At 42.0% G+C, this 12,441-nt stretch overlaps 1 protein-coding gene across 1 annotated transcript in view; it reads right to left on the bottom strand.

Moving 5' to 3' along the window:
• The window catches only part of DMGDH (dimethylglycine dehydrogenase), a 75,024-nt gene that overhangs the window by 28,394 nt on the left and 34,189 nt on the right, over window positions 1–12,441 (bottom strand). The window contains exons 6-12 of the mRNA XM_045021329.1: window positions 11,242–11,490; window positions 10,017–10,215; window positions 6,635–6,804; window positions 4,144–4,297; window positions 3,019–3,184; window positions 2,115–2,245; window positions 253–470 (exon numbers count right to left, since the gene is read on the bottom strand). Coding sequence (XP_044877264.1) covers window positions 253–470; window positions 2,115–2,245; window positions 3,019–3,184; window positions 4,144–4,297; window positions 6,635–6,804; window positions 10,017–10,215; window positions 11,242–11,490 — 1,287 coding nt within the window. The remainder of the gene's footprint in view (window positions 1–252; window positions 471–2,114; window positions 2,246–3,018; window positions 3,185–4,143; window positions 4,298–6,634; window positions 6,805–10,016; window positions 10,216–11,241; window positions 11,491–12,441) is intronic.

The raw sequence follows: 12,441 nt of genomic DNA, 5'->3' as shown, positions 1-12,441 counted from the left end.
ACACACACACTTTGGAGTATTTTTTTGTTTAAAAGATCTTGGAAATCCTTAGTTCTTGACCAGAAAATGTTTGACAATCAATGTACCATTTCTCTCTCATTTATGTCTATTTATAATTTCAAACACATAATCAGTTTCAAATTTATGCTTTCAAACACATAATCAGTTTCATTTCTCAACATAATTTTCGTCATACCAGTTATTTTCCTGGCTGCCCAATTATTTTGATAGTCTGTTTTCCCTACCTCTTACCTGAATAGGATATCCTAATAGCAGTAGCAGCAATATCAGAAAGTTTAATATGTCTGGACTGAAGAAATTTAAATGCAGAATCACTAAGATCCTCAATGCTCAGTTTCTGGAGAACCTTTCGTGCAAATGGACCTGCTATGCCAAGTACTCCCATCTCATCTGTAATGTTTTTAATCTCAACATTGTATCCACCCTTCAGTGCCTCCTCTTCTATCCATCTGCATGTGAAGGACAAGAGTTTTATTAACATTCTCATTCAAGGTAATTTTTTAGCATTTGTTCCTGGGGCCATAGTCCATAGATTTATTGTAACATTCAAAGTAAGTGTTCTGTACAATGATGATAATTAAAACTTGTGTATCCTGTGGTAGTGCCTTGAGGCCTCAACCAAAGATTGGAGCTCTATTGTGATAGGCGATGTACATACAGACAAATGAAGAGCCCAAATAGCTTACCATATAAGTATTCAGCAGCGCTTGAAAAGACAAACAATATGGAAGTCATGGGTATGAGGCAGACGCCAGACATATTTACCAAACTATCTGCTTTAACCCATTAATGTGGCAATTACTAATATTTATTTATTACTAATTATGATAGGCCAAATCCTAAGGCCTATTCCCAGGGAGGGGAGCTCCACACCAACCTGACTGAGCTGAGGATAGTCAGGGCAGTGTGAAAGAGGGCCTAGTGCTCAGCCACTCCACCATCAAGACCTGTGGAAGCCATAAAAAGAATAAAGTGTTCATGCAAGTGAGGAGCTTCTGAAACTGCTGCTGCTGCTGCTGTTGCTTTGCAGACAAGAACCTTCTGCTCTTGCTCCTGTTGCTTCCACTGCTATGATAATAGCTGGAGCAGTAAGGCGTGCAAGTGCTGTTCTTACTCCTGACCAGCAACAACTAAAAGGAGATTCTGGATCCTACTTCTTGTACCACATTTCATCAGATTCTCTCTTCCAGACCCAATTCTTCCCTTCTGGGGCACAAATAGTCCCAAAATAACCAGAAAGCCTATTTGCTTTGAACAGAACAACCCACATTCTCCTGTTTTCAGGGCAGTCTCTTCCCCTGTCTACTTCCCCCTTCTTCCATTTCTTCCTTGGTATATGAAGCAGCTGGGTCTGGCAGGCCCTCTACCCTTTCCTCCCTGATCCCTGAGTCTGCAGAAAAGCACATGAAAGGGAGGGATTTTATGAGTATGATTCTTTCCAGGTCCCCTCAACCCTCTTGAGACACAATTGCAGTGTATACTTCATCACAAAGGCAGGTTAATAATAGGTGTAAAATAAGTTTTCTTATATGTAGGATAAGTGCAATAATTGAGGCAGTTTAGTACAGAGCTAGAGAAGGAGAGGTTTTAAAAGGGGAAACAGTGGTCCCAGATTAGAGGGTCGAAAGCATCATAGGACTTAAAATGGATATGCCTTTAGATCCAGAATGTGTGTAACCACAAAGGCAACAAAGAAGAGCAAGCAGTAAACACAGTGAGAAATCTCTTAAAACAGATACACATTCCTGACATAATTATACACTGTAGATTCCTCAGATTATTTAAATTGTTAGTGAAAAGTTCAGTTTTAACTCTTAACAACAAAGTCTCTCAAAAAGTTCACAAAATAAATAAAGAAGGCAGTATTCAAAATCTTATAGTATATAGTCGGATAAGTTTTCTTAAGAAATCCCAAGGCATAGTTGGGGGACCAAACAAGGCTGTTGAAGTTCTTTGCAAATAAATACATTGAGCCGGTTTTGCCACCCTTATTCAAGTTTAGTTCATAAATACGCAAGTATTCCCGCTGATTCCAATGGAACAATTCACAGAATAAGGCATCCCTCACAGATGTATCTAGTATACACACTTACCTCAGATCATGGAGCTCTGACCCAGAACCAGTCACCAGCAAAAACTCCCCTGGAGACAGGTGAGAGACGGTTAGCTCAGCATAGACTTGGCCTCTCGGTGTTAACATGTGACTTATATTTGTAGCACCCACCTACAAAGCAGAACATATAATCATTTCATTTGCAAAATAAATTCTTTGAGTTCTTGCAGGTCCTTAGTGCAAAATGTGAAAACAAAATGCTTGTGTTTATACAAAAATCTTTAACCATATCTCTTATATTAGAAAGTATGAGTCTCTCTTTCTCTTTCTTCTGTTTTTAACCTCATTAGTAGAAGATTAATGTCCTATTGCTCAGGATTATGATTTATAATGGACATTTCACATTTTTCATATGAAAGAAATTAAAAATGAGATGCTTGAAATAAAGGTTTGGTCAAGATCTTCATAAATATTTGTTATGTGTATGTTACAGAAGACTTTCTTAATCCAAAATTGATTGAAGAATAGATTTCCAATGCAAATTCAGTCAATTTTTTTCTTAAGTTTGCTGTTCATCAAAGCCAAATATTGTGCTTGCCATATTCACACAATTGTTCCCATTGAGTTATGTGAATAAGGCATGCAGGATTTGGTACCTAAAGGATGTGTGCGCCACGAGCCTGCCAAAGGTGTCTAACACGTGTTTACTACTCTGAGCTAATCCAATATAATCTCTGCTGTGTATAGTCTTGATCTAACAAAAGGTCTCGTTTGACATAAAAGTATTTCCAGAGGATTCCTCTTTAGTGTTTTTTTTAAACTTTCTGTGAGATGAAATGCAGAGATGGTCACATTATTATGCCTCTATTTCCCTGTCTTCCATTGCTGAAACTCTTCCAGTGTGCCTGGCCCTAAGTTAAACAGGACTGTGATAATGTTATTACCTTTGGAATGACATTTGCAAACAGGTGATCCAACAGTTTAACCGAATCATTCCCTTTGACAATAAACTTGCCAAATGGTGTCAGGTCAATCACACCAACTTTTTCCATAACCTGCTTATATTCACGACCCACAGGTTCAAACCAGTTTGTGCGCCGAAAACTGGGTCTGAAACAGAGTATTTATGCACATAAAACGCAGAATTCGCATGTGGTTATTTACAGTCTAACCATTTTGTGATCTATTCGGCAAAATATATTCCCAAAATTTTTTGTTTTGCAAGTCATTCAAAAGCATTAGAACCTAGCCTCTCTTATTTTAGGTAGTTTATCCGTTATTTTCCTCAGTGTAACAATGGATTAAATATTAATTCATTTAACATGAGGGTCAAAAACTAAATTGGAAAGAAACTGTGTAACAGTTTGAATAGTTAAAGTGTAAGAAAAAATTTCTAGTTCTTCATTAATTAACTCTGGGTAAATTTACTGCTGACTTTGCTGAGTCCTTTATTATGGGTTAGATTGTTGAAGGCTTCACCTGGCTGCACAGGGAAGAGTAGGGCTCCCCTTACTCTCCTGCTAAGCCTTGCTCAAATTGTGACTACAGCTGAGGATGGGAAAATAGAGCTTCTTGCCTGATACCTCCCACTGGAAGCAAACAGGCAGGGAGTGGAGAACAGAAAAGGGTGGGGAGGATCCTGGGCCCCGCCACCTTTACTCACTGGTTGCACAGAGGGAGTAAGCTAGTTCCATGCAAAGAGGTGAAATAATTTACTCCCTGCAGAGCAAGTGGGGAGTAAGGGAGGAAATGTGACTTTATAGTTACAGTTGGTTCTCTAGTCTGCTCCTGGCCAATACAGCTGCATGCTGCCCCTTACCCAGAGCTGTTAGTAAAGTTACAGTGTAATTCTATGTGTGTGCTTTAGAATTTATGTATCTTTAGAATGAAATAGATTTTAAAATACAGATAACAAAATCAGAACAACCAAAAAAATAACACAAGAGTTGCTTCTGAGACGTTCTTTAGCTAAACTGACTGCAAAGTATATGATTCCCATCAATCATGATTCAATCAACTCTTGACTTCTGGACAATAGACCAATACAAAAGTGGTAATTGTTCATTTACTTGTATCCAATCTCATCTCCAGGCTTGTAGAACCAATGAGGTTGCTCCCATCCTGCATGGAAACCCATTGAGCATTTAGATTTAAGCACTTCATAAAGCCCACTGACTCTCTCTGTAGGTCTCCCAGCAAACCTTTCTTCTTTAGGATAACCAACTAGAATGGTAAAAAGAAAAGAGACATACTAAATAGCATACACCAAGAAAGCAAAACATGTTAAACAAAAGTCAGCAACTACATACCTAAAATAAATATTTCTAATATAGTTCTCAAACTTTTTTTTCGTGGACCACTTGAAAATTGCCGAGGGTCTCAGCAGACCACTTAATGACCTTTCCAAATGCTGTTTGTACTGTTAGCTAACTACTGTAAAGCACTTTGGATAAAAGCACTATATATAAAAAAATCTTAATAATAAACATTTTTTGTTCTACAAATAAAAGCACTCATATTTTAATATCAGGCGATAGATGTGCCCTCTCTCCCCAGCCACAGCAGTCCCCAAGCTGGGGCTGGGAAGGAGGGGGGGGTCTCTCCCTCCCTCTCTCCCCTGCCACAGCAGCCCCCGAACTGGGGCTGGGAAAGAGGTGGAGGGGTCTCTACCCTGGCACAGCAGCCACAGTTCCGAGGCTGGGAAGGAGGGCTGTCTCTCCCCGGCAGCTGCAGTCCTGGAGCTGGGGAAAGTCGCCTCTTTCTCTGGCTGCTGCAGCCCTGCACGTCCCAAATTTCCCTCATCCTCTCTTCTCACTCCACTGCCCCCTCCCACCTACCATCTATTCCTCCCAAGGCCACCACCTCACCTTACATGTGCATCTTTTCCAGGGTCCAGGCACCTAATTAGTGGAGCCATGCCTGCGCGGCTCCACTAATTAGGTGGGTGGCCCTTAATTCTTGTGTGTGCGGCCGCCTAGGCGCGCACCTTAGAGAGAACTATCTGCGGAGCACCTGAATGGAGCTCGCAGACCACTAGTGGTCCGCGGACAAGTTTGAGAACCTCTGTTATAGAGGTATTTGGTTTCATGCTACCAAATCAGAAGGGTAATGTTTTCTTTTCATTTTCCATTCACTTGCACAACTGCGAAGTCTGGATGAACAAAAGGAGTTAGGTGTTGCGATGCTGAATGTCACAGTGCCTAACTTTTAGGCACCCGAGTTAGGTGCCTTGCCTCCCTATACAATGAATGGGAAGAGACAGCTTAGGGTATGTCTACACTGCAATTAAAAACCCACAGCTGTCCTGTGCCAGCTGACTCGGGCTCACAGGACGTGGGGTAAGGGGCTGTTTCATTGTGATGTAGACGTTCTGGCTTGGGCTGGAGCTTAGGCTATATGGCCTGTAAGATGGGAGGGTCCCAGAGCTCAGGCTGCAGCCCGAGCCTGAACATCTATAACGCAATTAAACAGCCCCTTAGCCTGTGCCCACGAGCCTGAGTCAGCTGGCACGGGCCAGCCATGGGTATCTAACTGCAGTGTAGACATACCCTTAGAGTGCAATTCACAAAAGTCAGCATGCTGGGCAGGGAGCTGCTGACCAGAGGGGTGTGTGCTAAGCCCCACTCATCTCACAGAGATGAGTGCCGATCTCTGCTAGTTCTCAGCTGTGAACCCTCACCTGGAGTTAGGGGCTTACTCTGTTTTAGCAAGAAGCTGGGGTTCGGGAGAAGAACCTCCTTTATAACTTTTAGCCTAGTGCTTAGTGTACTCACTTGGGAAGTGGGAGACCCCCAAGGCCCCTCTTCACATGAGGGGAGAAGGGATTTGAACAGGGATCTGCCACCTCTCAAGTGAATGCTCTAGCCCTTGGGACATGGGATATTCAGTGTCTACTGTTGAAGCTGTTGCACTCTGGGTAAATGCTTGAAGAGTCATTTGGGCCAGAGAGAGAGTGAGCGAGTGTGCATAAGCATGAGAATGATTCTATAGCCTGATGGTTCGTATGCTCGCGTGGGAAACCAAGGATCCAGTCCTCCTGCTCCCAGGACTCCCACATCCCAGGTGAGTACTCTAACCACTGGGCTAAATGTTATGACGGAAGACCTCCCACCCCAAATGTTTTGTGAACTTGCCTGAAGGACCCAATCCAGTAGATGTGCTCACAGGGCTCCTACTGGATTGGGTCCCAGATGTGATTTAGGCAACCAAATGCCTATCTTCCCCTGGTTTGTGACTCATTCTGGGGCTCAGGCAGGAGAGATGCCTAGAGTGAGGCAGCAGTGAGCATGCGCAGAGGCAGACATTTAGGCACCCAGGGAACTTTTACCCTGAAAATGTAGGCGCCTACCGGGTTTGGCTACAGTTTTGTGCATCAGCAGGGACTTAGGCACTTAATTCCTTTTGTGCATCTAGGTCTAAGTGACAACACCAGTTGCAAGGCGGTAGGGAGTCAGGTTTCATCTTTCTATTGATCCACAACAAAAGGAAGGAGATGTTTTATACAAGTGCAAAGTCCTATATTTCAGGATATGAAAAATGCTTTATAAATTATCTTCTTACCAATGTTGTTAAATCCATAAGACTCTCTTGCTTTTGTTGCTGTATATTGGGTGGTGGACCATTTTCCATAGCGATTGGGATCTAATTCTATCAGGTCAAAAGGAGGCTCCCCACCTAGGATCCAATCACTGAGATACTTTCCGACACCTCCAGCATGGATAATGCCGTATCTTTAAAACAGAAACAAATCCTTCAATATTGAGTCATTTGAAATAATTTTTCAAACAAAGGTATCAATTATTACAAATTCTCTTTGCACTGTTTGATAATGTTTTGTCTAGGAATTACTCAAAGCCACTGTTATTTCCATTTTCAGCAACTAAGTTAGCTGCCTCTAATAGATGTAGCTTTGAGGTTACAGGAAGCAGTTCTATTCTGGTAGTTTTATTGCCCGCCCCAGAGACAAAGAAAAACCCTCACCCTGTCCCCTTGTCCCAGTCTTTTTGCACAGCCAGTGTCAGTTCTCCCCACAAATCTCTGCTCCTTGTCAGAGGTGTCTCCTCTCCCTTCCCCTTCGCCCACCCCACTGGTTTCCAGTCTTAATCTGCTTGCCCAACCAGCTCCAGGCTCCTCTGTCCACTGGCTCCCAGTCCCAGGCTCTTTGCCCAGCTTGTCCCATTTATTCCCTCAACTCCCAGTTCCAATTTCCCTCCCAACCTTCAGGCTCAGTCCACATACCCCTAACCTCTCCTCCACAAACTCTTGTCCCATCCACTCCCCCATCCAGCTCTCATCACCTTTGAACTTCAATCAGGCAGCTTCCTCATTACATTGCCCGGATAATAGTTGAAAACACAAGAGAGACAAGCTCCCTGCTCTCACTTCCAGCACCTGGACTGAACCCTGCCCACAGCATGCCAGAACTGCAACTGCAGAGAGATTCCTCCTCAGCCTAAGGCTGGAGCATGCCTACATGGATGGAATCTTCAGAGATTTCTGTAATGAATGTCCCACAATTCTCTACTAAGCATATGCGATCAGTGATTTTTCTCAGGCTAATAACTTGGACAAGTTTGGATGGATTTTCACAGAGATGACAAAAGGCACATCCCTGACACAAAGGCCACCCCTCTGTCAAATTTCAAGTCCCTATTCCAAAGCATGGAGGCTCTAGATCTTTTTAAACAAAAGAGCACCAGAAATTTTTTAACATGGGCCAACCAATGTATTTTTCCTGAGCCTTGTTCTCAGAAACAGCTGAAATGTTTTAGCTGAAACTTATTCAGCCTAAGGCAGACACTCATGACAGAAAATTTCAAGGCTACCTGGTTAAAGTTTGGCAAAGTTATAAAAAACTGAAAACTAGGTCTTATAATGGGAAGTATCTGGCAATTTAATAATATATAGTGATAGCAGTCTGACCCATAATAATTATTAACCTGTCTACACATTAAAGTGCACAGCAAGCTGTTGGCATCAAACAGATAATAAATGATTACATAAAAACCACACACACTCATTAGGACTTCAATCACAATGTTCTGACTGGGAACTCTGAGATAAAGACTACACACAATGTACACACAAAATTACATCATACATGGAAACATCTGCTTCTATAGCGTTCTGCTAGGGGATGGTGGAGTGTCAATGACCCCTGAAATATAGATACCCCTGTCTCATCAATATCCTCATTAAACCTTGGGTCGTAACATTCAGAAGCTAAACAAATGTATACTTTTTTTTATAATAGGAATAAAACCCTCTCTGCTGTCTCCAGTCAGTCCAATATAGACCTTAATCCTATTCCCACTGAAATCACTTCAATGGGAGGAGAAAAGGGCCCACAGGCAGTGCAATTAATGTAACAAAGCAGTCTTTTCTGGAACCCAGTGCTTTAGATAAGAATATTAAGTGTGTAGTTAAAAGGTGACATTTTTAAAACCTCTTGAAACAGCAAGTGTACTTAATTCAAACAGCAAGTGTACTTAATCATTCAATTCAAAATGATCAATCAATTTTATTTTGGGAGCCTGGGAAAGCATCTTAATCTCTTATATAGTTTTATATATGCGGGTTTGTAAAGTGAAGAAAAAGTGGATAAGGCCTTACTGGATTCTGATCTGATGATTAGGCAATTATCCATTCATCTTAGAGCAATGGGGGGAGGGATAGCTCAGTGGTCTGAGCATTGGCCTGCTAATCCCAGGGTTGTGAGCTCAATCCTTGAGGGAGCCATTTAGGGATCTGGGGCAAAAATCTATCTGGGGATTGGTCCTGCCTTGAGCAGGGGATTGGACTAGATGACCTCCTGAGATCCCGTCCAACCCTAATATTCTATGATTCTATCAGCTGAGGTACCTGAATGTGGCAAAGAATTTAGGGTGAATAAATTGTAGACCATGGTTAATGTAAGAACATAAGAATGAGCAGCACCACCCAGATGTCCTCAAACAGTACCTTCTCCCAGTATACACCACCTACATCCAACAACACTCATCTACAGTATTTGTCTTCTCAACCTCTGGCATCCCCAGTACTCTCACCTGGCACACTCCTTCTACAACTCCCAATACCCTTTTAGTACCCTTAGTACTTCTTCAACCCTCTCCACAAAACATATAACATTCCATTCAGCACCTCAAATGTTAAACTTCCTTTGTTCCACTCATCCTTGCCACAACTGGAATTGCACAATCCTTTGCAGCTGCAAAATAGCCCGTGGAGAAGACAATGGGTACTTCTACACTGGAATAAAAGAGCTGTGGCATGGCTGCAGCTAGCTTGGGTCAGCTTATTTTGGCTTACGGGGCTTGAGATGCAGGGCTAAAAATTGCTGTGTAGATGTTTGGGCTCGGGCTGGAGCTGGCTCTGGGACACTCCCCCCTCATGGAGTCCAAGAGCTCAGGCTCCAGCCCAAGTCTGAATGCGCACACAACCATTTTACAGCCCCGCAGCCCAAGCCCCAGGAGGCTGAATCAGTTGGCCCGGGTCAGCCGTGGGTGTTTAATTCTGTGTAGACATACCCAATATGGCCCAAAGTTATTTGCACAAATAAACTGAAAGATGTACTCTAAGAAAGAGTGCTGACAAGATTCTATCTTGGTGCACACAATATTTTAAATACTACTCATTTCCTGCAGGTCCACAAGGCAACAATGACATTGGCCTTGAGGTTAACTGTTCCATGTTGCAGAAGAAAAGGAGCAAGAACAGAAAAATAGCTGGTGAGAAAGAGCCACAGGATGGTGGGAGTGGTGACAAATATATGGCCAAATATATGATGCACATGATCAGATGGTTGAGGCCACTTGTGAGCACAGGGTAGTGTGCAGTATATTTAAAAAAACAAGGTCAGTGATGCTGAAGTTGAATGCAATTTTAATTAGCTTTACTTTAATACATGATGGACAAAAGTTAATGGTGTGATGAATTTACTCACCCAAAGCCAATTGCTACCCAGTAATTTCTGACACCCTTATGCGGTCCCACCATAGGAAGAATGTCTGGAGAATATGTGATAGGACCAGCAACTGTGTTAATGATGTCTGCTTGTTTCAGGACTGGGACCATTGCCATTGCAGCCTCAATATGATCCATTATTCTGTCTAAATCAGTCTCAAAAAGTTCCTTTCCAAAACCTGCACAAATATTTGATTAATATTATATATTTGTAATAAACTGTAAATATTTGTTTTAAATATATCTATCTATAAGCAATAGCCGTATGTAATTCATCAGTCTGTATATCCTTTTCTATTTTTACATCACAAAACCCCACTTCCTTGTAAGAAGAGCATAAACTGAGGGCAACTGTATTTAAAATTCAGCTTTTATTTTACTTCTCTTGATCTAAGGGGAAGCAGTGCAGCCTAGCATCTCAGGCACTGGACTAGGACTCAGGAGACTTGGGGCTTGTCTTCAAGTACAGCGCTATAGTGGCACAGCTGCACCGAAGACACTACTATGCCGATAGGACAGCTTCTCCTGTTGGCGTAGTTAATCCACCTCTGCAATAGCTTCTCCTCTCGACATAGCTCTGTCTGCCCCGGGCTTAGGTCAGTAGAACTATGTCTCTCAGGAGGGTGGATTTTTCACACCCCTGAGCGATGCAGCTATACCAATATAGGTCTCTACTGTAGAGTTGGCCTTGGACTCTATTCTTGGCTCTGTCACTGACCTTTTGGATGACCTTGGGCAAGTCATTTACTTATCTTTGCCTCAGTTTCCCCATCTGCTAATGCTATTACCCACAATGGTAAAGCATTTTGAGATCTACTGATGAGAAGCACTATGTAAGAGATAGGTCTGATTATTATCATTAACGACACAAAGTCTCAGCACTGAAGCAGGAAGGAGATGGACAGGCACAGGAGACTTCTTTAATGCTGGTCAAAGCCATTTGTTTTTATGGATCTATTTAATTCATATATACAATAGTCTGCCTTAGTGTTCAGCTTGTTATTTCTGTTCAATCTCAGAGGCTGTAGTCATATTTTGAAAGATATGCAAAAAAAGCATATGTTGCAACTAAATTTTCAATAGCTTCCACTTCTCATCACACAAGAAAGTGTTATAAAGGGAAATATGCTACTGTGCTTTATATTGTTAAACTATTTTCTATAGTTTATCAAGCTTTGAAGATACATATACTTTTTTTTAATTACCTGGTGGGACTCCATTTGTTACCCATGACTCCTGTAGTTTCATTTTCTCCTGACTTTCATATGGACCTAATAAAAGCCCATCCCTTTCCTGTCTTAGGTAATATGATCCTTCTAAGTCACGAAGCACAGGCAATTCCATTTTCAGGGCTTTCACTTCAGGGATAGTTGATGTGACAACATACTGATGATGAACAGGTATGAGGGGATGGTGCAGTCCAATCATTGCGCCTATTTCACGAGCCCAGAAGCCTAAGAAACACAATAAACAACCATGCTAATATGCAAACATTAATTTCAGTGAATGGATTTTGTCACTCAGGTAACCTTTATTTGGCATACAGTAATGCTACACTGAGCTGATCAGACTCAAAATAAAGGTTACCCCTTGCATCTGCCCAGAAAGCTATTTTGAATTGACAGATTACTATAATGCTATCACTCTTGGGATTTAGATCTGTGTGTATATGTTTGCTTACTTTAACCTGTAAATAACTCTCTTATTTCTTTTTCCTTGTTAATAAACCTTAAGATATTTTATTACAGGGATTGGCTACAGGTGTTGTCTGTGGTGTAAGATCTAGGGTACCAACTGATCTAGGGTAAGTGACTGCTCTCTTGGGACTGGAAGCAACCTGAATATTTTGTGTTTTTTGGTGTAGGTGACCATTTATCACTAAATCCAGCTTGCATAGGTGGCAAGATAGACTGGAGAGTCTAAGGGGACTGTCTGTGACTCCATGGTGAGGCTGATATTAGGGATCCAGGAGTTCACATCTGTTACTGGCTTGTTGAAATCTAATTATAGAACATACCACCAATTCGGGTTGTCTGCCGTGTTTTTGACAGTCCGCCCTGAGGTAGGCCCTCACAGTCATGAGCCACTCTGCACAGCGTGTCAGTAGACATGAGATAAATAATAGGTTGAGCATGGGCAATGTATGGAGAGAGCGTGCTGTGCTGGGATTGGTTCCTGCAAAGAAACCAATCCAATCAAAAAATGTGTGATGTAATGTACAGTAAATGCCATGAGATGTGTAAATGTATGTAAAGAGAGAGGGTTTCTGTGTAACTTTGGAGCTGTGATGTACCCTCCATTCATCCCTCTGCATTTGAGTCTGATCAACTCAGCATAACATTGCTGTATGCCAAATAAAGGAACCTGAGTGACAAAATGGGGAGTCGAACTGAGTGCTTTGGATC

Source organism: Mauremys mutica, chromosome 6, assembly GCF_020497125.1.
Source record: "Mauremys mutica isolate MM-2020 ecotype Southern chromosome 6, ASM2049712v1, whole genome shotgun sequence".
NCBI lineage: Eukaryota > Metazoa > Chordata > Testudines > Geoemydidae > Mauremys > Mauremys mutica.
Note: the sequence above shows the minus strand (reverse complement) of the source record. Positions and strands in the feature narration are given on the sequence as shown.